At 40.3% G+C, this 24,755-nt stretch overlaps 1 protein-coding gene across 6 annotated transcripts; it reads left to right on the top strand.

The window, feature by feature from the left end:
* The first annotated feature begins 2,356 nt into the window (after window positions 1-2,356).
* Window positions 2,357-23,801, top strand: hdac9 (histone deacetylase 9). Of its 6 annotated transcripts, XM_020710119.2 has the most exons (12): window positions 2,744-2,852; window positions 2,935-3,053; window positions 8,901-9,139; window positions 9,425-9,593; window positions 10,608-10,740; window positions 10,839-10,960; window positions 16,613-16,744; window positions 17,050-17,165; window positions 18,394-18,516; window positions 18,976-19,153; window positions 19,272-19,486; window positions 21,675-23,801. In XM_020710119.2, exons 3-12 carry the CDS (start codon window positions 8,969-8,971, stop codon window positions 22,011-22,013), a joined length of 1,698 nt encoding a protein of 565 aa, XP_020565778.1. In that variant the 5' UTR covers window positions 2,744-2,852; window positions 2,935-3,053; window positions 8,901-8,968; the 3' UTR covers window positions 22,014-23,801. The 6 variants fall into 6 exon arrangements, with proteins under 6 accessions (XP_011483460.1, XP_011483459.1, XP_004077864.1 ...); XM_011485158.3 differs by lacking the exon at window positions 2,935-3,053 and having other exon boundaries at window positions 2,357-2,852; window positions 10,617-10,734; XM_011485157.3 differs by lacking the exon at window positions 2,935-3,053 and having other exon boundaries at window positions 2,357-2,852; window positions 10,608-10,734.
* Window positions 23,802-24,755: the final 954 nt, after the last annotated feature.

Raw genomic sequence — 24,755 nt, 5'->3', positions numbered from 1 at the left:
TGGCGATGTGTTTGAAACAGAACGGTAAAGGCCAGACATTTCAGAAGGTTTCAGGGTTCACTGGTCTCTCTTTTGTTCATTATATCACTACCATTTTCCAATATCCCCATGTTCCACGTCAGTGCTTGGGTGAAAGAACAAATACGCTTGCACACATATTCTGACACGCACAGACTCACACAGTTTGTGTTTGAAATACAGGGGGTGACAGACAGTGAAGCCCTGGTTCTGGAGTGCAGAGCGGAGTGGCTCTTCTGACGTTCAATGCTTTAATAGGACTAAAGTAGACAAAGGCCGCCAATGACGCAGTAGGAGCTATAATGGGTTTGCCACATTGCAGGTTTACTGGACCCTGCTTATTGGGCAGACCTATTTCCAACTCCACAATCCCTCATCAGCCTCAGGAAGCTAGTTATAAATAAAAAGTGTAGGTTAATCGCAGCTAAGAGAAATGTCTCCACTGTTTTTGGAGTGTATAGTAGGGCATGGCAGAAGAATAGATGTATCAAGTAGGTGCATTAAAATTGTTTTAATTTTAATTCTTGCATTTTTGCATGTATGTTTTTAAGCAAATCTGGCCAAAAGTAGAGAGAAAAAACAGATAATCTTGACACAAATCATTATAAGTGAATGGTGAGTTTCAGTTTCCATCTTTTTTTCTTTTTGATTGTGTAATAATGGAAAATCACATGAACGTTGCAAAGTTGCAACTTTGGCGTTTGCGCAGCATTAAACCACAAAAACAGATTTTCTTTCCTTTTTTTGGTCAGGGTAATTGTCACAAGTGTGACAGACCCTCTTTTTCTTTTGAGTAATTGTGTCCTGGCCTGTGATGTGGCTAGCCTATCAGGTCACAGCTCACCCGTCTGACAGATACTGTGACAGATGGAGCTCTGGGTCTTTAGCCATCATTACGGTGGACTTGAGGGCTTGTTATCACTGACACCATCCCATCTAACCTGTGAAGTCATTTGTGAAGATCAATTGTTTGTCCAGTCCACTTAACTTTGATGTTTTATTCATATATCACTATTATTAATACTTAATGTCCACAATCACTCATAGTCTTCACTTGCAGGGATCTGCTATTTTTTATTTCAAAAACAAGTCTATTAATACTTTGAATTCTTCAAGGAAAACCAGCGCATTTGCATATCTGAGCCTTTAATGATCAACAGGTTTAACATGAACACATGGTCTCCATGGTTACACAACACTTATACATTACCATCATTCTTGTTTTTGTGTCTGGGGCGAGCCTGCAAGCCGTGCATTTCCTCCTTGGTTTCGCTGTGATAAAAGGATTGAGGAGGTAAATGTTGGTCCAGCTGAAACAACACAGTAAAACTCCTTCCCTGTGTCTCTGTAGCCTGGTCGTCAAAGCTCACAAACTAAAAATAGCCGTGCTGGCTCCACGCCCCTGGCAGGGGGACAGGTCAAATTATGAAGGAAGATGAAAAATTTAAAGGCACAGGCTGCTTGGCCACAAACTCAGCCCTGCATCAGTGGTTAGACAGAATATTTGACTTGGCTTTTATTGGAAAGAGTCGGATTGTGTTAACTGTGGAGTTTTAGTCTTGTGATGTTAATGGAAAGAGTGGTGCTGAGGGGCTTTTTCTCACCCACCAGTAATTTCATATCTTATGTTTCAGGGAAGCATAAGTAATAGTTTCTTTAAGCATAACAATTTAAGGGGAAAGAAACTTTATCTCTTAAAGAGGAGCTCTTGACACACTTTGAGAGGTTTTGGTAATTATGGTCATGCTTACGTAATTATGGTCACCAAGGATGCCAACTGTGAGATGGCATCCTTGGTGAGCTGGAAGCATGCTTCCTGAGAACCAGCTTTCCTCTGGATTCACACTGAACCTGGCACATACATTTAAGCTAATGCAGTGCGGTAGCACACTGCTTCCCAATCTGCCCTGTTTAGTTTGTGCTTTTATATTTTTGACATATGTATGCTGAAAGATTGTCTAATGTCCATAGCTGCATGATTTTTTTCATGAAAACAAGAAAGAAATACTGAGAAGGGAAGTTTGCAAACACCTAGAGAGATGTCCATCCATGCTGAAGATGGAGATATAAATAGAGTATACAGGTTCAATAAATCAGAAACGAGAGATAAGGTGAGATCAAGCCTCCATCTGCAGAGAAGGAGTCAGGAGACATGCCTTCTGGCAGGAGCTGAAGAAGACAGCTGTGTTTGGTGTGGTATTTTTAAACGCATCAATGCTGCTCCAATCCCTGCGCCTTGCCTGACCTATTTTTAGCCAGGGCTGGCCATTGTTCTATTTCTGTCACCTGTGGGCCACGCAGTTGTTGATTCACATGCAAATGAAGCTCGCTCCCTCCCTCAGTCTCGCATTCGTGCCTCTGCGTGGTGCTCGGTACACAGCGCGCAGTTTTTTTCTCCTGCAACTCCGCTCCACATTTCTCCCAATCTTCCCGCGCTCAGACACGGGGAGTGGGAGAAAATAGAGGCAGACCGAGAGGCAGCATTTGTGCTTTTGCACCAGACTGAGGCAGGACACCCCGGAGAGACTAGCGGCAGCCCTGCAGAGAGGCTGTGTGCAGTCCTGTGCTCCACAACAGAGTAGTTTCTCGGGGAGGGGAGGAGTTGGAGGAAGGGGGGAGACAGTTGCCTGTTGTCGCGGTTTCTCTCTCCCCTGAGTGGCTGAGGGGTGGCTCTTGTTGACGGGAAACGCAAGGCTTGAGATGAGACCTGAGCGCTGAGTGGAGTATGCTGCAGACGATTTACGAGGGCGAGTCAAGTTTCTCCACAACAGAGGGGCGCGTCGGACACCAGCAGCTCCCCAACCAGACCAAGATGCACAACGTGAACAACTCAGGTGATCATCTCACAGCCCGGCGTCTCTACTCCTTCTTACTCTCTTCTCTATTACTCTATATCCATTCCCTCTTTTCTGTCAGTCAGTCCATCCTTTCTCATCAAAACTCTTTGCGCCGCGTCTGTGCGTAAAGACAACCCAAAGCCCTTCTTCACTGTAATGTGGTAGGACCAACTACCTCCTCATCCTCAATCAATCAAGGTATTTACTTTTACAATGGCATATTACTAATTCTTCTTCTTTGGAGGTTTTTGAGGCGTCTGTCAAATTTTTAAAAATATATTTCTATGTTGTCCTGAATTCAGTTTTTTGGGGGAAGAAGTGTTGACAGTGTGCGTTTAAGCTTCCATGTCAGTGTACTTTTGAGGGAACAGGAAGAGCTGTGACAGAAATACTGTGGGGACATGTGAAAGGTTTCTCTCTGGACATTTACCACGCGCACACGCGCGCACACCCCCTCCCACGCACGCGAACGCACACACAGAGACACACGCACGCACGCACACACTGGCTGGGCTATTTTTGAACTGAGAATTGAATTGAAAAGTACATAGCTGACATCAGAATGACTAACATCTATTCACTGTATTGACTCAGGATGAGTCACTTTGTTTCTCCCCACCTCCCCAGCCCTAACTGTGTCTATTGATAAAATGTGAAGATTGCCTTCAGAAGGGAGGAATATTTTTTAGACAAATGTATTCAAATGTAATTACTTAGAATAGTTAACCAGAGGGCATGACAGAGAGTATGTTGTAAAATTACATGAGGCAGTTGTAAAACCAGTACTTTGTGTCTAAAAGAACAAGTGAGACATTAAAAAGAGTTCCAGTAAAGAAAACAGATCTTAAGAGAAAAACCCAAAGGCAATGGGATGAGCATTAGGATAGAAAAAAAGGGGGTCAAAGGTCAAGATTTGAGGATGACAGAGTCCATGTCTGTCAATAGAAAGGTTTATTTCAGGTTCTTTCATATCAGGTAACCCAAGCAGGGCTTTCTTCTTTTGTCTTGCTTGTGAGTCAAACAAGAGCTGTAGTGAGTGCCTGTATTCAGGCCCCTTGCTTTTTCTGTGGGTCAGCTATTCTTAGGTGAGTTATTTTCAGCTTATGGCATTAGCCTGCTAAGATTAGGCGTCTGTGCGTTATCATTCCATCTCAGCATGCTCCTGATATAACAGCAGCTTGGAACAGATATTTATAAAAACTGTCTATTTAATTTGTTCTTTCCACTGCAGAAGATATCGACAGACAGTGAATAACTTTATCTGTCTTAAGATTTTCTGCTAAATAGCGCAGCTTCTCTACTCTTTTCCTTTTTATTTTTATGCCTACAGACAAGTATTTAGTTCTTACTGTAGGTTGTGGTGTGTTTATTTTTTCAGGTAAATAAAACTTTTATTGTATTTCTAGTGCAACACTTGAAATTTCATGCAGTCCTTCTCTGCTAGTACATTTCAAGTGGAGCAGTAAAAAGAAGGATATACATGCACTTTCCTGTTGATTAGACCTGTTGTATCAAAGTTAAAAATAAAATCAAGCTATTCTAAGGTGGGTTTTCACGCAGAGACAGAATAATGAGTTTTTGTTAGATAAAAATACCACGCAAACTTCAAAAGAGATCTTTTAATTGAGAACAATGTCTCCGCTTTGAGGTCCAGTTGTCTGCATACATGCGTAGTTGAAGTGAATGGGATTCTGTGTTACCTTTGTGCTACTATAAATGAAAAGTGCTACATTTTCATATCAAAAATTGATCAAAAAGGCAAAAGCCTTTAGTTTTTGTCAATATGCTTTTAAGAAAACAAGATTTCCGATTTGTTTTTTATGGATAACTTATTGTGGTTTTTAGTGTTTACTGTGGATCAAAACATTTCTGTAAATGTTTATTGGTATGGATTTTTTTGGAGCTTTAGTAAATCTGATGAAAAGTTGAAGGACTTCCTGTTTATCATTTACCATTTTTGTGTATTGTCTGTCTTTTATTCAACCTAGTTTATTTTTCCTTCTACTCATACCTTCCTTTTTTAAGAAATGCTTTGAGTAAACACCTGACAGGAGACTGGCAGGTCAAAGGTCTGAAGCGTCTGAACTCGCTTCTACTTGTTTGCAGAGTCTGAAAAACGCAGCTTTGGGTTGGTTGAAGGAACAAGCTCGAGTCTTAAAAATAAAGACCTGTTTCCTGCTTTAGATGCACCAGCTGCTCAAAATAACAAGGCACTTAATGAGAGATCCAGCACCACATTGCAGTCCCGAGCATAAGCTTATTTTTTGCCCTCAAACATCTTCTGTATCTCTGTTTCTATTTATAAAGGCAGACAGGAAATTTAGATCAGCGCACATGTCTGCTCCATCTAAAAGCTCACAGCTTCCATGCTTAAAGTGTCATCAACCCCCTGAATTGTAAAATTCTGATTTATATTCAAGAAAAAAGATAAACTAGGTTAATGCTTTGAAACCTTAATGGAGGAATATTTTAAATGATGTTAAAGCTTTGCAGGTTGAATACTCTTGTTTTGCTACATTCAATTTTTCTTAATTTGAAAAGATGGGAACTCCTTTAGATAAGAGGCTATAACAAGATTTTGGTACATTATTATTGATAATATCAAAAGGGTTTTGTGTTACAACTTTGCTTTACTAATATATAATGATTGGGCAAAATTGATTTTTGCTTAAATAGTAATGAGGATTGTACTTTTTTTAATGATTCATTTTTATACATTTTTAAAAATAGATCTCTAAGTCTGACATCAAAGTTTAACAGCTGGACTTTTTATCTTTTGAGGTGAATTTTTAGTAAATAATTTGTTTGTTCGTTTTGATTTCAGTCGTATTGATTTAAGTTTCTATCGTAATGACACAAAAAATAATACTTTAAGCGTCAGACACAATATTGTAAAACTAACGGTTGCTTAATTCTGTCATCTTGATCAAAATTTTTTTTTATCAGCATACAATTGTGTACAATAGAAGGCTAATATTTAAATATGTGTCTGCAATGAGTAACCTGTGAGGGGAAGTCTGGTTATATACCCTAAAGCAAAAAAAAACAAAAAAAAAAACAGCAAAAAGTAATAAAAAGGGGAAGAGAAAAGAAGCAGCCATCAAACATCTTAAATTAAGGCTGTGATTGTCACTCTGACCGCCGCCACTGCTAATGAGAGGCAAATCGGTTATAGAAATAAACACTGTGAGGGTATTGGTGGTGTAGCGCTGCAGTGGGAGTGTGGTCACAGGCAATGACTCACCCAATCCCCCTTGGCAGGCCCTCTGCAGGGAGAAATCTGGGCATAGAGTGGGCTGCGTGTTGCTCCCTTGTTCTAAAAACAAATTTGTTACCTGTCATTCATAAATCTTCTGTTTACCAGAGCCTGCAGATGTTACGGTGCTCTTTCCTGTAATTTTGAGGCCCGTCATTTTCAGCCAGGATGAGATAGTTCTATCATGGTCACCATCACCAGCTGCACTGCAGGACCCCTGATGCACACACACACCCCTCTGAGCGTTGAGAAAATGACACAAAAGTTACATAAATGTGACACTGCTTTTATTTTTGCCTGTGTTAAATTGAGCAGACAGCCTCTCAACTGTGACAGTCTTTCACACATTGTCTATATTAAGATTCTGCTCAGAAAAGCATTTATATTTAGCTTCAGTAACTAGTGGTTCCATATTCTCTGTTCCCAGTTTAGGCTGAAGGTTTGAGTTTATATGGTTTCAGACTGCTTTTCACATTCACCTTTTAGCCATTATCTTACAAAAATACTACACCAATGTATTTTATTATTTTAAAAAGAAAAAAAAAAAGAACGTGTTTCTATTTCAACTAGTGACGAGAGTTTACAGTACATGGTTAGTATCAAGGAAACTGCTTCCAGGCATTTCAGTTTTGTTTCAGTTTAGTGTCATTCCTGTTGGTGCAGATGAGAATAGAACACATACGTGAAGCTGTTCTATTTTTCTTCAAGGGCTATATTTCATATGGGCTTGGTTATCAAATATGACTTAAGCTTTCACACTCTTCCTCCTCCATCCCTCCCTCTATCCTGTCTGAAATTTTCTAAGGCGGGTTCAGCTTGACATGCTGATCAACGTGGATATTCTTAATGTCAATCAAGCCAGGGTGGTGAATGAAACATGATATTAATTAGATCTCACAGTGGGTTTTTCTCCTGGTGATTTTAGTTTTATGTATTTTTTAATGGGGCGCGGGAGCTATATTTGGATCCATTAGGTAAAAGTGGCTGTGAGGCTGAGTCCTTTCGATGGTTTGCAGGTTCGGGCTTCTCCTGGAACGGCGCCCGTCACAAAAGGCGTCTTTGTTTAGTTCTTTCATGCGAACATTAATATTCTGTGTCAGGAGAGAAGTTCCTGTTCCACAGGTGCCTGCTTGCTGCATCTGCAGAGTTGCTGCCCTCCTCTTTCATTTCAATGATGCTGTTTTTAGAACACAGACAAGAAAATCCTACCACAGGAGTCCCTTCTAGTTGTCTTCACTTTCCGAACAAGTTTAAAGACCCTCTTATTGCTTAGATGTTGATTCTCTGCTGAGTGTTTCTGTGTCGGAGGGTTTTGTTACATTTTCTCTCTGTCTATCTCTGCTGGGGACTCCTTTCTTATATAAGAGCTGAAAAGCTGATATATTAGCCAACATGTCACATTGCCACTGTAGGCAGTAAATGACATGCAGCGAGACTCAATATCTGCAGAATAGGGAGACTAAATTACGCCGCCAGCGTTGCCATGGCAGCGGCAAGTTAGGGTGGTGGATACTAGGGTGTGGGGGTTGTCACAGACCAGGATTGCGCCACTTGCTTTTATGTTTCTATTTATATTCATCGCCACCGCATACACATGGAACGAAAAACAGGCTGCCCGACAAAACAAACAGGAACCATGCAGCTTCACACAGTGAGGAGAGGGGCGCTGCATTTCAGATTATGAAGAGGGCGAGGATGCTGGTTGTTTTACCAGAACTTCTAATCATCTTTTTAGTGCAGTTTAGGTGCAGATGTGTGACAGAACCATGGTCTGATAGGCTTCTAAAGAGCAGGTGGTGTTGCAACGTGTTCAATATTTGCACTCTGAGATGTGACCCTTGAGAAGATTAAGGCAGTGAATGCACTCGATAAACCTCCCTGCAGCAACTGGAATTTTAAGTAGGTTTCTGCTTCATAGAAGCAGTCTGGACATTGGATGAAAATAATCTCATGATTATAATCTTTTTTATTTTTTTATTGTGGGACATTTTTTCGATTTTAGCAAAACTTGTGTACATCCCTAAATTTCTAAAGGGTAATTTTTAGGGAAAAGTACATAATGAAGATGTCTCATTAATTCAGCTGGGTGTCAAAATGGGGATTTTAAAGAAAAGATAACGAAGATGAGGAAAATAATGAATAAGCACTGACAACTCTCCATGGAATAGAGCTGAAGTAACTTTGATGTTGGCAGCTGGGCGTTGGTTTGGTCTTTGTAACAGGCGGAACAGTATGTAGAGGTCGAAAAGACTTTGTGTTTGGCAATTTCTTATAATAGTTCATACCTTTGGGTACTCTGTTTGCAGCATCTGCTCTCAAGGACAGAGATGGAAAGATCAGGGTACAGGAATTTACAAACACACGAGTTCCCAGCCGACTTTTTCTTGAATTATTTATGGCAGAAAGACTTATCTGCTTGATGTTCTGGTGCAGACAGAGGAAAGGACTCCCTTTATTTATTTATGAAACAGCGGGAAGTCAGATTTCATGTTAAAACTTTTAATGACCTTTTCAACATTTCGTGCCACATGTCCATTGAGCAAAGCATATGCATGAGCTGCCGCTCCCAGAAGATTTGGAAATGACGGATGTGTTGCTGTTTGTTTTTGTTTACTGTCATAATTGCTTCCTAAGGTTCTGGGCGACAGATGCTTGTTTTCTTACTCACACGCTCCGTACATGTATTTTTTTCAATCCCACATTAGTTCTTTTACTTCTTTTTCTGCACAGTTTGGAACAGAGTACACTCATCCTCTCTTTTACTGTGTCCAATTACTTTGCTGCAACAGATATAAAACCAGACGTGCCATTGGCTGTGGAGCCCTTATCACCCTTGGACCTGCGCACTGACCTGAGGATGCTGGGGCCAGGCTCAGACCACGGCCTGTGGGAGAGGCAGCTACAGCAGGAGCTGCTTCTCATTCAGAAGCAGCAGCAAATCCAGAAACAGTTACTGATCAGCGAGTTCCAGAAGCAGCATGAGAAGCTGACCCGGCAGCACCAGGCCCAGCTCCAGGAGCATCTCAAGGTTAGCTTCTCTTTGAACAGTTGCATTATTGTCTGCGCAGCACAAAAAGACAGACTGCAACACAGCATGGCACTGTGCGGATACAGTAATTAAAGTATATGTCAAGACAACTTTACAGAGTGCAGCAGAAGAGAAACTATTCAACGATGCTTAGTGTTTAGCAACACAGCAGGAGAAAAATGTCAAAATGACCCATTAAAGCAAAGCAAAGTGATCTGCAGAACTTATCAGAAGTTGCTAGGCTTTTACAATTAAATGTATCTTTTTGCTGATGTGCACCCTTAGCTTCAGCAGGAGCTCCAGGCCATGAAGCAGCAGCAGGAACTTGCAGAGAAGGAGCGGCGACTGGAACAGCAGCAACAGCAAAGCCATCAGGAGAAGGAGCAGGAGAGGCACCGGCGAGAGCAGCTCGTCTCCAGCCTGAGCCTGAGGGGCAAGGAGCGATCCCGAGAGAGTAAGAGCTCGATACCGCCATTATTAACAAGTTCTACCCATAAAGAGCTGAACTTGAAAAAAATATATAGTAAAGCCTCGGGCAAAAACAAGCATGACATTCCATTTCTAAAACCATTTTTATGCATAAATGAAAAATATGCATACTTATTTAATAGGACAGGCCTAATATAGGTTATTCTGTCTGAAAAGTCTTTTCCCTGGACTGTTTTATCCCCCTAATAATACCCTTTCAATAAAAATGGACCAAAATGAAACACAACTGTTAGGTTACAGCACACAATGTGAAATTAACCACTTTCAATTAATCTTTGTATAAAGCTGATATATTTGTTACTCGTGCAATGCTGAAAGACATTAAGCTGCAAGCTGGTGATGTCAAATAGCGAGTTTCTTTATTGTCAGTAGAGGATTATCAGAAGCTGTGAAAATGACAGCATACATAGAAGAAAGCCTGGACAATTATTAGATTTGCCTCAAACGTTTTAAAAAAGGAGATGATGATTGCACTTTAACCACTCCATGAGACTGATGACATAAAGTGAAATTCAAGCTTTGGATTTATGCTCCAGCGCGCTATAGAAATAGCTCCAGGTATACATTACTGTTTCTTCCTTGTAGTTAATAATAGACAAGATATACGACTTTGTCAAGTCAGGTAATTTGAAACTGTTCTCTTCAGCTGTAACCATGAGATGGGGAAAAATGTTCCCGAAAGTATCACTTCTGCAGAAACTAAATAGATTTCTTTTACCACTAGAGGGAAATCTTTGACCACAAGGAGCAAAAATCCTTTTACAATCCCCTTGTTTGCTCTGAAAAAGAATGGAAGTGAACGTTTCTTTTCTGCGGGGATTATAGAAGAAACAGTTTCAAACCTCTTCCCGTTAGTTCTAAATTCTAAATAGTTCTGTCTGTTGAATAAAAAACACTTTAGACCCTATGCACATTAAGGTTAAATATCAATGCAGCAGCAAATTTAGGGTAACCTCCGTCCCTTTGGTTCTGTCTTTTGGTCCCACAGGTGCAGTGGCCAGTACAGAAGTGAAGCAGAAACTCCAAGAGTTTCTGTTGAGTAAATCCGCCAAGGATCCAGTTGTCAATGGAACTAATCATTCTTTTGTCCACCACCCTAAACTCTGGTACACGTGAGTGTTTCCTAATATTTCCACACAAAAAGATACAAAAAATGAATGTCTATTATGTCTGATATTTTTTAGTTTTAAATCTTTGTGTGCATTCTTAGGTCCTCACACCACACATCACTGGACCAAAGCTCTCCACCTCTGGGTGGCACATCCCCGACCTGTCATTACACTCTGCCGTCACCCATAGAGAACAAGGATGACTTCCCCTTGAGAAAGACAGGTTAGTACATTTCCTCACTGACTTAGCTTAGTCATAAAATTCAAATATGACCACTTTCTATATAGTTGGTTAACATAAACTAAAATTGTTCAAGATTTTCTATTTTCCAAGCAGATTATTATTACAAAAAGTGTCTTTTTTTACCTTGTTGAGGGCACTGATTGAATATTTCCTGGGGGTTCCTGATGACCTGCTAATAACATCAGTTAGGGTCATCATGACCCCTGCCCCCCTTCTCTTTCCCCAGGGCTCAGCACAAATCTCAAAGCAGTGGTGCACAGATGAACTTAAAGTCTTTCCTTTTTATGTATTTTAGCTTTCCCAAAAAACGCACAAGGAAGAATAATTTCTTTTTACGTCACAGATTCAAATATATCACTTTTGCTAAATTCTAATTAAAAGGGAATCACATTCATCCCTGTGTTATAAGAACATACCACGGTTCAAACGGTTCTTTTAAACAGTTAGGGGTTAATTGGGTGAATTTAGGCGCATTAATTCCTCCAGACTTTGTGGGCTTTAAAACCGTTTTGAAAATAGGTTCCCACCAAAAAGCAGCTCAGGTTTATTGTTTTAAGTTTGAGAAACCCTGTGGGAACGACTGCGTAAGCAGCAATAATTCCTGCCTCTCTTTTTAGCGCAAGCATGAACGTTTGCCAAGGTTGAAGCTGAATTTTTCTGAGGTCACCAAATTATATTCTGTTTTTTTTCTCTCCCATGTCTCTTTAAATTACATTTGGAAACAATATTATGCTTGGTGAGTTGGTGAACTACAGGCCTGTCATTCTGCGTGTATACACGAGCTGGAGATCAAACACAATTATCTCTTGTAAAATGGAGTCACAGAATGACAAGAAGAAATATCTGAAAGATAGATGAAAGGTTACAGAGATTTCTTTTCTGAAGTACTGTTGTATTCACTTTGATCCTTGGCATAGTCAGAACAGAGGAATACCTCCTTTAACATTTTTATCTTTGGGAAATACCTTCAGATCTACTGAGGACTGTTTTCAGAAATAACAGGGAGGTGGTTAAAGGTAGATTTATATAGTTTTTAGTCTAAACACAACAAAGCAGGTTTAAACAAGTATGAGAGAAAAAAATAACATTGCAGTCTCACCACTGTGCTGACAAATGCTTTCATAAATATCCCCCATTTTTCAGTGCCCTGCTCTCCAGCTCTCACAAAATTTCACTTACTTTTTGGATTCCTAAATCTATATGTGGTCATTTCCTGCTCAGGCATTCACCCCTACTTCCCGTCTGTCTTCAGTTAAATCCTCTGAGAGTTTGGCATGCAAAGTGCAAGCACAAAGGTAGTTGTGTTCCCTGGGCCACTGGCTGTCACTGATAACTGATTGGCAGGTGTAGCCGACTTAAGGACCAGCACAAGCAGGATGAAACTCCACAGAACTGTTTGTTTAAGAAAGATAGCCCTTTCAAAACAACGTAGAGGTGACTTAAATGCGCCAAGTCAGACACCCTACTGCTTTGTTTGGCTAAAATACCAAATTAAGTTCTTTTTTTCTTGACATTGAGGTGAGGGTTCCATGTAAAGCATCCTAAAAGGTCTGTATGTATTTTAAAAACTAAAAGTTAGAAATACAAGTCTGCTCCTCATTATTAGCTATTTAACTTAGTATCATCTAAAAAAAAACTATCTGTGATGCCCTCATCTCTCCAGTTCAGGAAAACACTAATAAAGAGGCATGTGCAGACCGTGTCGACTCAGTACGGATCCTATTTTTCAATTCCTGAAACTGACTTGAGTCAAAGGCCCACTCGCAGTCTGTGGCAAGAATAGTTGAGGCTTAGCAGAAAGAAGTGCGACACCCGCCTTGGTTTTGACCCAGTTATTAAACATGTCTATTCAGCAGGTGCAGGGGAGATATTTTCAGGTGCAGTCATGTGAAAAAGAAAGTGCACCCTCTTTCATTTCTGAGGTTTTAAATATCAAGACCTAAAATAGTCAGTGGCGCTTACAGCATTCTTAAAGTTAGATGAAAACAAGTTTAGGTGAGCAACAACACATGACATATTATATCATGTCATTATTCACTTACAGTGATATTCTTAAACACTAAAGTGGAAAGTGACAAACACAGGGCCGTTTTTATTGGTCTCAAGGAAAGTCTGGAAATGAATATTAACAAAAGTTAAATGAGCTTAAATGAGCTTGTGCAAGACATGTTCTTGTGGCATTTTTCTGATGATGGAGGAAAGATATTCAGAAAATTAACCTTAAAATTAAATATCTGAGTGTTTTTTTATTATTATTCAAATCATTTTGAATCAGGAGCCAGCAAAAAAATGTAGTTTGAAAGAGATTGTATTTGTAACATAGAAAATATGCTGGGTGGGCCATAAGTTCCATGCTTAGAGCTCTCAGCTATAAGGAAGGAAAGGGGGAGCGGGGTTGCTCCGTCCAAATGATCTTGCCCACATCTCAGAGGTGAATTTCTAAAGAACTGCCGCTCTGCAGAAACCTTGTCCTAGAAAATGACTTAGGTTTTTGATTTTGGTTACAATTGTTATGATCATAGTTAAAAGACCACTAGGAACGATTTGAAACTAATCAAAAGATGATCAAAGTGGGTCTTTGATCATCAGTGCTCAGAAAGACATCTACAGTCATTTTACTAAAAACTGTAAACGGTTTATAAAATTACAATACCTGGAAAACTGATTAAAAAAAAGTACGATTTAGTTTTTGAGGAATTGCCAAAATACATCATTGTTATGGCCCAAATGACTCAAGGATCCCACACATATGAAGAAATTATAAGATTGGGAAGCTCTGATGAAAAAAATAAAAACAAAAGATGGAAGCACATCAAGAACCAGGCGTGCCATGGGTCTGACCCTCTAACATAGCACAACTAGAAACAAAGCATAAGAAACATAGCTGCCTATAATTTTAAACTTAACAAAGAAAAAACTTCGGTCAAATGATGAGTTCAAGCTGTCGGCCAGGAGGAAACCTCTGACGTCTTTAAAAACGGCAGGTCAGCCAATCAGGTTGCTAGAAAAAAAGGGAGAAATATGGGTTGCATTCATTCATAAAACTGAAGCTACGTACACCCACACAGGACTATGTTCTATGTAAAGACTACATGCAGTGCTGCTTATGTGTACAGACTGAAAGTGAAGACGAATAAACCCAGTAAAATTTTACAAGGTCTAGTGTCAGGTGAAGAGCCAGGAACCAAAAAACACGGGTGGATACGGACTGTTTGCGGGTAAAAAATGGACCAACCTGTACTGGCCACACTGGTGGTCTGGACAAAATACCAGTAAACCCATGAAACAAAAATGTTCATGCATATTATTTCTTTGGGCATGCTGCAGGCAACAGGTAGTAGTGAACACTTAAGCAACACGTAAGTGTAAGTAAGGTTGAAGTAAGTGATTTAACATTTTTCAACCTCCCTGAACTCTGTGCACTGCGTAGGGAGCCTGCTAGTACTATTCAAGTGAAAGGTGCACAGTCCCTGCAGTCCCTTGCGTGCAGCTTGGCTGTTAGGGAATTAGACAGAGCATAATTTGTGTGGGCATACTACAGGTATTTTCCAGACACTTACCTATCACCTGCACACCCCGTGCATGCAGCATTTGCACGAGGTCAGTAATTAACCAGCCTTACTAACGACTGGAGTGCTGCATAAAGGGCACTGTACAAAAGCATGCCCCATGCATCATAGGTTTGTGTAACTTACTATATCCTTACAAATACTTTACCATACATTTACTACATGTACTACAGCAGTTCGTTCCATTTTCATGATGTCCCTTAAGGTGGACATACAAGCCTCAAAGAAACTGCAAGATACACCTGTACTTCTAAGATGCAGCCCTTTCTCTCTACAACCCTCTGGCCTGGACAACCCCAAAACCTGCACCAACCAAACGGGCCAACCCACATATAGTTACTTGTGACTAAGGCATAAAGTATAGTGGTGGAAAGATGATGATGTGGTTGTGTTCTCAGTTGAATAACTTGAAATTTAAGTCACTAACATGATCATCATCTCTTTTATCCATCATCTGTCTGTCTATCAGCATTGTCACCCCTTTTAATTAATAAACACTTTTTGTCATAAGGCAGCATCCGCGTAGGGAAAGCTATTTGTACTAAATTCCCAGCAGCATGTCTTTAAAATCTAAGAATAAACCTTAGCCTTTTTTAACAGCATCTGTTCATTTCAGGATGTAACCCAAATTGAGACAGATTTATGACTGCGGCACATCTTGGGCATTAGCACATGTAACACGCACAATCACGTCGCCGCAGCACAAGTTACCCAGGTGTTCAGTGGATATGCTTTGCAGCACCCATCTTTGCCTCCTGTTGCACCATGCATCAGGGCAATTTCTTTTCCCGTGGAGACATGTGAGAAAGTGTTTGTTCCTACGCTGCTGTCTGGCGTTCCTGTGGCGACCAATTGGGATGCGTAGTTTGGTGGCAGCAGAGTGTAAAAATAGAAAGCAATCAAGGCAGTAGGGCGTGAAGCGAATTCATATGACTCCCAACAGCGCTTTCTCTCCATTTATCTCTCTTACCTCCTTTCTTCCTCCCTCGCTGTCTTTCGTTCTACCTCACACCCACAGGATTAGAGGTCTGTGCCACGTATTAGGGAAGATGGTTTTGATGCTTTTGACAAAAGCCAGAAATAGCAGCGAAGCGCCCGCCCTCCTAACTATGCCCCCTCTCGTCCTCCCCGCAGCGCTGCCGCGTCATAGCTGCACTTTCCTATGCACGCTTGACTGTTATGGGAACTATTAAAAGGACTAATAAATTATTGATCACAAATAAATAATTGACACAGGTTGGCTATTGTGTAACAGAAGGTTTACATAACTTTAACAGAGCTTTGTGCTCTTGCTTTCACTCAGAGGATGAGCGTATGCATTCTGTTTTTTTTTTTTTAAGTGTGTAAGCGCACCTGTGGGGTTCTGTGTGCAAAGGTTGATGGGAACTATTTCTCTTACAAAAGAAATTTAACAAAAAAACAACAACACCACAGTCAATACTTTTGACTTGTCCTTGTACCTGTACAGAACAGAGTGCACTCCTTGTTGGTGGGTAAGCAAGTTGGAGGTCTTAAAATCAACTTACTAGATTTTAAAAGCAAGGGGTCTGTTGTGGAAGGGACACTAACACGGTTGTGGGTCAACACTGTGAGACTGTAGCAGAGTGTTCATATTTGAGTATCTCTGGTTTGCATTAGGGGTAGGGGGTGAGGAGAAGGCCTGAAACATCTGCCATGTTTTTGTGTTAGTTTAACTGTTGCTACTGTATCAGGCTGTGGTCACCAGGGCTGCAGGTAGCGAACTATTTCACTTAGAGCCTGTGTGTTGCTGAAAGTAATTTGGTCCAGATGATGTGGAAATGGGCCCAATCCCAACTCGTATAATTTATCTGAAACCTTCCTCAAAATCACAGTTCTTCACAGTGTTCTTTGCTTTTCAGCTCATTTTCTTTTGTTTCTCCATATTTTACAATAATCCAATTTTAAAAAGGCTTTTTAGCCTAATTCATTCAATGAAATAATCAGACGACGCCTTTGTGATTATGACATTTGTCCATCAATTAGAAGTCTGCGTTTTGTGTGCTAAACCGTATACAAACATAATCTGTTCTTTATTTTTTAGCGTCTGAGCCAAACCTGAAGTTACGATCCAGACTGAAGCAGAAGGTGGCTGAGAGGAGAAGCAGCCCAATGCTAAAGAGAAGAGATGGAAACATAATGACCCCATACAAAAAGAGGGCTCTAGAGCTAATGGGTATGCATATAGTTTGACTTTCTTAAAAAAAATTACATGATAAATTTGATCTCCTTTCTGAAAAGAAAATTTTTTACAAATGAAGTAACCCTATGTAAAATATAGGTCAGAATTTTTAGCCAATTTGTAATTTAGCTGAATACGTAAAAGCATTCATCTTCTCATAAATGTGTTTAAAAAATACTGGTCAGGCAGCCATCCTCATTCACATTTCTGTCATGCTCAGCAGCTTTCAGGCTGGGCATTTTTACATGTGTTTAAAATACGAGCACGCAATCTACATCCAACTCCTTGATGTTTTATAGACTCTTCGGCGACCAACAGTGCCCCTGGGTCTGGCCCCAGCTCTCCCATTGGGGCTTCCAGTGCCTTGGGGACTGAAAATGGACCCTCCTCACTGCCTACTACTACAAAAACGGAGGTGTGTTGAAAAAATAAAAATCACTGCAGTCAAATTTCCTACATAATGGCGTCACAAATTGTGATATTACAGTGGATCCCTTTTTGTTGTTTTAAATTTAAGCTAAATTGTTGCTTTAAAATATTATATATTATTATAAATATTATAAAAACTGTGTTACTATGAGTTTTTCATGTTTTCTTCATAAAAACAAATATGCTTTAAAAATTACAATTTTGAGATAGATTCTTTTACTTACAGATGAGCTGCAAATTCTATGAAATGAAATGAAAAACTAAAAATGACAGTCTTGGGTGTGGGCTCTTTTGTTGTTATTTTTATCACTGTCCTGGCTGCTTTTTTACACTGACTTGTTTTGAGGCAGTTCCAAGTAGATTCACGGCTGAGTTACTGACCATAACTCGTCTTACTTGAGCTCACAAGGCAGACTATTATAGAATGTGGCCGCTATGACACATCTTTGAAAAATCTTGACAGAGCAGCTGTGTTTTCTTTGACCATCCCTGTTTACTCTCCCCGGGACCTCTAGTGACACGGGGAAGGGAGGGACACCCTGACACCGGGCTGTAGGTTGCAGCTTAGGGAGAAAGACTGCGGATTTTAATTGATATCCCAGGCACTGGTAGCCAAAGACACCCACATGCTAACAACATAAACACAGCCTTGCTATTGTATTGGCCCAAGCTGAGACTCTCATGACAGTCATTGGTTGACTGTGGGGCTGCTCGTGGACCCCATGCCTGTTGCACAAGCAAAGCGTGTTTGTGCACCGTTACATTAGGTATCCTTTTTCAGAGGGAACGGGTCCCTTGGGACAAATATGGGCCGGATATCCACATACAGGTCACTGAGTACTGGTCGGGGTTGGAAGGATAAACATGGCGGTTCCAAAACCACATGCTGGTCCACTGCTCTGCTGGGTACAGGAAGTAAGCCCCAGTGCTGATGTTCTCTGAGAGTAGCCTGAGGGTGGGGACTGTGCAGTGCAAACAGGCAGCTGACTAGGGATTGAAAAAGTGAAGATGGAGCAAAGGATTTCAAAATGTTTGGTTATTTAAGTTGTAGTGAATCATCCTTTAAGGCCATTAAGCATCTAGGAAACTTTTTCTGTTGAGGATTACCATTTACCGGTAGCTGCTGCAAAAATTCTTTGAAATTGTGCGCAGTGTGAGCGCTGAATGTCACACTTAAAACTGACTCTCCTTTGTGTCCCATCTGCTTCATTCAGAGATGGCCTTCCCAGCCAAGATTATTCCGGCCTGAAGGCTCCATGTCCATGCTAAGCTTGTACACTTCTCCGTCTTTACCCAACATCTCCTTTGGGCTTTCAAATGCATCCTCCTCCATCAGCGTGAGTATTTGTTTGATAATGTGAGGTTTTCCTCTCAGTCGACAAGTTCCGAAGCTCGCCATCATTCTCTGCTTGACTTTTCTTTGTGACCGCAGGGCCCTGACCTGTGGCCCCTGATGATTTTATTGACCTTAGATAAATATTGTTCTGCAGTGTCTTGTGTCAAGCAAGCTCTTATCCTCCCCTATTACCTCATTTATCACTGCTTTTAAAAAAGTCCAAGTGCTCTCGTGTGCAGCCCCCCGATAACAAAGCACATGATATATCATCTTTTGACTCCGTGGCACATTCCATAGAGTCCTGTTTTGAGCTTCCTGCCATTGATGGGCTCTAATTTCTTGATTTTACTTCTGGTCTTTTGTAATAAGAATAATTATTAAAATAAAAAAGTTATTTTCGATTTACAAAAAAATTGAGCAGCAGTTGCAGAGCCTCTTCACTTTCTTTTCCTTTTTTCAGGCTGCTATAGGGTTGAAAGATAGATCCACTGAAATCAAGCATGGGCTGCCTGGGCATCTTTTGGGTCCTGTGCCCCTTCATACAGCTCTAGAGTCTAAGGTGAGCCCCAGTCACCAGGCTCTCCTCCAACACCTCCTGCAGAAAGAGCAAATGCGGCAGCAGAAGATCATCACATCTGGTAAGATTTTAGTTAATTTCTCTTTTATTCCTTCTTTTCTGGTGTAATAAATTATTATAATTACAATACAACAAAAATTGATAAAAAACAACAACAACGTTTCTATGTTCTTTTTAAGGCCAAAGCTCCATGTCACCCCACCCTCAATCTCCTCTGGCCATGAAGGATCGCCCCTCCAGCAGTAGGCCTAAACTACCAAAACACAGACCTTTGAACAGAACCCAGTCGGCGCCACTGCCTCAGAACACATTGGCCCAACTAGTCATCCAGCAGCAACACCAGCACTTCCTGGAGAAGCAGAAACAATACCAGCAGCAAGTTCACATAAATAAGGTAAAACCCTGCACATTAACATTCATGCACACAGGGGTCAGTTTAGAATTTCAAATGGCTTTTTACAACTCACTGCATTACTTTCAAGGTCCCAGGAGGTCTTATTTTTTACTGCAGGGAGTGTGATTTAATCATTTTAAGTACACCAATGCCAACCTATTTTTAGTCCTTTGAAAAAGCATGTGGGTCAGCTCAACTTTGGAGACCTGGGTCACAGTCTGTTCTTCTGTGAAATCCTGCTGTTGTTTCTACAAACCAAAGAACTTCTGCCTGACTTCAGATAGAAAAAAAAAATCCTTCCTCTTCCTCTAATTCTGTTATCATAGCTCAAGGCATCAGCACTCTTCTTTTTTGCTAACTCTGTGAAATTCAATTCATCTAACTGGAAATGAAGTAAAAAAAAAATAACTCTCTAGAATGCACTTTGTCCCTCTGTGGCAATATTTGTGTTTCTGTAAGCTGGCGGAGGTGACCTGGCTATAAACAGACTGACATTATTCTACTGAGCGACGTGTGCGAGGTGGTGGATGCAGTGAAAGGCGGCATTGTGTGAGCTCTAGAACTAAAGTGTCCCGATATTGAGTGCTGAATGAGCTACAGGGCTTTTGAAAAGCTCATACTTAGAAGCAAAAAGCTCAATGAGCTTCTGTTTTTGACTAACAGAAACTTCATGGACCTAGAAGTTTAGTTTTGTTTTTAACACACTCTGCCCTAATATGATCAGCTAGTATTTCCCAGGGTTCTACTGGAGAATCGATCCATTTGAAATGAATAATGACATCTGTTTGAGAAACACATCAACAGGGCCTTGGTCTGATCATTCAGGCCAATGAGATTGCAAGTAAAGCCGTTTTAAGTGGAAGTTATAAATGGCCACTAATCAGGGATAAGCCCTCAGTCTTTATTGAGATGGAGCGCTGAAACATTGCCCTAATTAATTTCCTCAGAGTAGCTTTTCCATGGTTGTTTTTAAACATCCTTTCAGCTTTTTTTTCCTCTTACAGCAGCAGTTGAGGACACTAATGGAAATTTACAACAGCTTAAGGATTTCAGAGGAGTTAAAGACTTTACCAATGTCAAACTAAAGAAGCTAATTCCTATGGGCTCTACTTGTTTATTGTGATATTTATATCAAGCCTGCATCCTGATCTTATTTGGTCTGGTTTTCCACTAACAAGAGCACACTTTAGGAGGCTTGTTTTTAGAGCCCCCTTGTGGACAAATGGTCCTAGCTGTTGTTTTCTGGCAACTATTAACTACAGTGAATGACATGCAAACCTGCTTTTATTCCTCATTCCTTCCTTTTTTCAGTAACAAACTAGTTATGTCCACTACATAGCCATTCAAGCAACCACTCATACTAACCAAACAATATTTGATTAATTAGTTAAACACATTTGGACTTGAGGATTAAACCAGAGGAACCCACATAATCTCAGCTAAAACTTCCTCACAAAAAAGGCAGTTTCTGTTGTTTTTACTGTAAACCTTTTTGTCGTGAAGACAACCTCAACTTTATAATGTCTTATTTTTCTTTAGGAAAAGAAAACAGAAACAGCTTTTAGGATATATTCAGCAGATTACCATAGTCAGTCAGTTCAGTCCTGATTTGCCTTTTTCTTTTTTTTCAAACCCTGTAAGAAAAAATTACAACAATAGCAATAAAAATAATCTGTGAAAGTCTTGTCTTTTAAATAAATTAAAAGCTGAAAACTCAATATTATCTGTTCTATAAGAAATTATAAGTTAAACCACTAAAGTAATTATGCTTTCATTTTTATCGAATACCTAAATTCACTTGCTACATATATTTGAATAAGTATGTTAAAGTTGACACTAAAAATCATATTGTTGTGTTTAACCCTTGTGCTATCTTAGATGACCCCACCCTTACATTGATGTGTTCTCCCTACCATGACAAAGGTGGATAAAGGTGGAAAGATTTCATGTAATCCATGGACAGCAGTGAAGATCACAAATCATTGAAGAAAAAAGGTTCAGAGCACTGTCTAGTGGGTCTAGATGACCCATCTCCCAATGTTAAAGTGCCTAGGACAGCACAAGGGTTAAATTTGTTTTATAAAGTATACAAACAAAACAGGCGTTGGTTACAAAAAATAACTTGATTAATGCAATGATCACTGCCTTCAGAATGTCAAAATGAATGGGAATCCTTTGTGTTTTGCAGCTGTTATCCAAGTCCATTGAGCAGTTACGTCAGCCCAGTGCACATCTTCAGGAATCAGAGGAGGAGCTGGAGGATCAGCAGCAGCAGCAGCACAAAGATGACATAGAGAGAATGCAAGAGGACGCGCTGCCCCCTGGAGGAGTCATTCGGAAGCACATGCTGAGCAGCAGCAGCGGCTCAAGCAGTGAGATGCCAGACGCTCCCTGTGGGGTCATCAAGGTCAAGGAGGAGCCAGTTGATAGTGAGGATGAAGCTCTGACCAATCAGCGCTTGCAGTCAGAGCAGAGCACCTATCTTCACCAGGTCAAAGGAAGACTGGTGATAAGAGCCATGATCTGAGAAGGGATGAACACGAGATCATCCACTCTCAGTGTTAACAAACATGCACAACTACACATGTGCTCACAAAGCACCGCATTCTGTGGAAACATGTTAGCTCTTTTCACTCCGCTGTAGACTCACTTAAGACTGTTTGTGATCCTTGTGTAGTGGTCTCTGTAAAATATGTAAGTTTGACTTGTGTACATATGAACTACATTTAGACCATTCTTTTTAAGAGCTGCTTCTGTCTTCTCAGGTTTGCTGGTTCTGACAAAAAGTTGTATATTTACTGTGGATTTAGCAACAAAGATTAACAAAGAGAAGCTAAAGCAGGTGTTTGGTTTCAGAGACTCCACTTTGTAAATTTTCCATAAAATCTTTGAATGCTCCTAAATTCATTTAATGACAATGATAATATATTAGTAAGTCCTCGTAGTGTGCTAAAAATCAACACTACATACTTTACTATTCTTGGAAGTCTATGGCGATGTTAAAGGTTTTCTGAGCTAAAATAACCAACATCTGTCTCAGAGAGAATGTATTCTTAAATCCTCAGAAAAGGATCCTCCCATAGGGAAGTCTTTGGTAGTAGGAGTGATATTGCCACTGAAATATGGTCCGCTGCTCATATTGCAATTTGAATGATAAAGCACAAAATCCCTCCTTGGGTGTGCAGGCATCTCCCAACACATCCCCAGCCTCCATGTCTCTGTCTGTAAGCGGTCCCAGAGCCAAAGCCCCGGGTTCGGCTGAGCTCTCCTCCCTCTGGGTCCAAATCAAAGCTCGACAGAGTTCCTGCCCAGCTTTCAGCAGAAGAGCCAGACTGAGCGAAAGAGAGAAGGAGAGAAGGTCGGGCAGGAAATGCCTTTTAGAAGCCAGGAGTTGGAGTGATTCATGTGCGCAGGAATGTTGAGAGAGGAGGACGTAGGGCTGGAGGAGTCCAAGGGGCCAGGCTTGAGAATTGATTTACTGTCAAGGCGAATTACAAAGTGAGTGGGGATATGGTTAAGGGAGTCCTTTTTAAAGGGAATCGCTTCCTTCGTATTCCCTAGTGGCATGCTAACCTCAACATGCAGGTTTGATGTTACTAAAAAAAAAGAAAGAAAAAAGCAAAAAAAAAAAAAAAAGAATAAACCTAGACCTTACTTCTACTTTTTATTAATTTCTTTTTTGGTGAACTTGTTTTTTTCCCCAGGAAGTGCCCATGGCGACATGTATAGTCTGTCTGCAAGAGATCAATCAAATGTATTGCATAGTTGTAAACCTTCCTGTTTCATTTGTGGTGTCAATTAAGTGTAAAAAAAACAAGCTTAATGTAAGGTTTTGTGTATGCATTCATGTGAAAAGCAAAATTGTTTGTCTTATACTGTACAGTCAGATCGTCCAGTTCTAGTGTTTTTAGTGTAAGTAAACACAATCAGAACAATGTGAGTCTTGTTCTCTCGCCCCTTTGATTTGGTTGTAATGAGAACCCCTTTGCTGCCAGTGGGGGGTGGACGTGGGGGGACTTTGGGATGGGGGGGTTGTGGTTTGTTCATAGCAGTTTGCTTTTCTTCTCTTTGTTGCCTTGCGTGATAAAAATCTCCTTTTTAAAAAAAAAAGAAAACAACAACAACAAAAAAATAAAGTTAAATTACCTCCGATGTTCTTGCACCTTTGATTGTGTTTTTCCGTCTCTTCCATTTGCAATAAAAAGGAAAGTTATTTCTTCTGAAGTTTAAACAAGCTTGTAAAAATTCTTCTTTCTAGGTCAAAAGTTGCCTTTCTTGATCATTTTAAATAAACGTTTCAAATGAACTGCTTAAATCATTAGACCAAGTCGTTTTTCCCACAACAGTTTCTACACAAACCCAGCTGTTTATTTTCAGCAGATCAGGGTATCCGTGTGTAACCTTTTAAAGGGAGCTTTAGGGATTTTCAAGACATGTCTTTGATGTGAACAAGTGAGGCTTGGTGTGGCACTGTGATAAGGTGCGCTGTGAACGGGTGATATATTACTTGTGTGAATACTTTCAAAACTAAGCTTCAGCAATTTCACAGTAAGCTTAGTTCATGGGACCAGACAGATTTTTCACACGCGCAAAGACCAAAAAAGAGAAATTCACTCTTGATGTAATGTTGCTTTTTTGAAAAACATCTTAATTATACCAAAAAAATTGAATTCCTGGTGCCTCCATGCACCCAAACTATCATTTACCTACTGAACTATGCTTAAAGAATAATCTAAATTTTAAGAGGCCACTTGTTCCTGAAGCTTTCGAGAGAACTTTAAAAGCAGTTTCACAAAAGAGTTACCTCACATTAGGAAGCATTTCACTTGAATTAGAGACGTTCTTAAGTTGGTTCCATCTGTCCAGAGCTTTTGGCTTTTGTGATTTTTAATGAGCTGTTGCAGTAAAAAAAAAAGAAAAAAGAATAAACCAAAGCTCCATCTGCACTGCCCCACCTCCTCATCTGCCCACAGAGCCAGTTGTAAAAGCAAACAAGCAATTTTTGAATTCTTAGGTGGCAAGAAAGACGTGAGCCAATCAATTTTATCTGAGCAGGATAGACTTGCTGACTTTTTTCGTTGTAGTAAAAATGAAAATTTTTAATGCTTCCTGTGTGATGGATGGTGCTGATGATGACTTACTTGACTTGTAAATTAGAGGTCAGAAAAAAAGAGAGAAAAAACAACATTCACTTCAAACGCCTGCCAAACCAGGAGGTAATGCTCAGAGGAGCTCAATCAATAGTGGTCAGGATGAAATTATCTCTAGG

Source organism: Oryzias latipes, chromosome 16, assembly GCF_002234675.1.
Source record: "Oryzias latipes chromosome 16, ASM223467v1".
Classification (NCBI taxonomy): domain Eukaryota; kingdom Metazoa; phylum Chordata; class Actinopteri; order Beloniformes; family Adrianichthyidae; genus Oryzias; species Oryzias latipes.
The sequence above is the reverse complement of the archived record's forward strand: the minus strand, read 5'-3'. Positions and strand labels throughout refer to the sequence as shown.

Excerpts from the sequence above, each read along its gene's own strand:
- hdac9 (XM_011485156.3), top strand. The coding sequence starts at position 2,744 with ATGCTGCAGACGATTTACGAGGGCGAGTCAAGTTTCTCCACAACAGAG. Across the intron at positions 2,853-8,900 it reads GCACAACGTGAACAACTCAG|ATATAAAACCAGACGTGCCA; the intron begins GTGATCATCTCA and ends TTGCTGCAACAG. Across the intron at positions 16,745-17,049 it reads GAGGGCTCTAGAGCTAATGG|ACTCTTCGGCGACCAACAGT; the intron begins GTATGCATATAG and ends GATGTTTTATAG.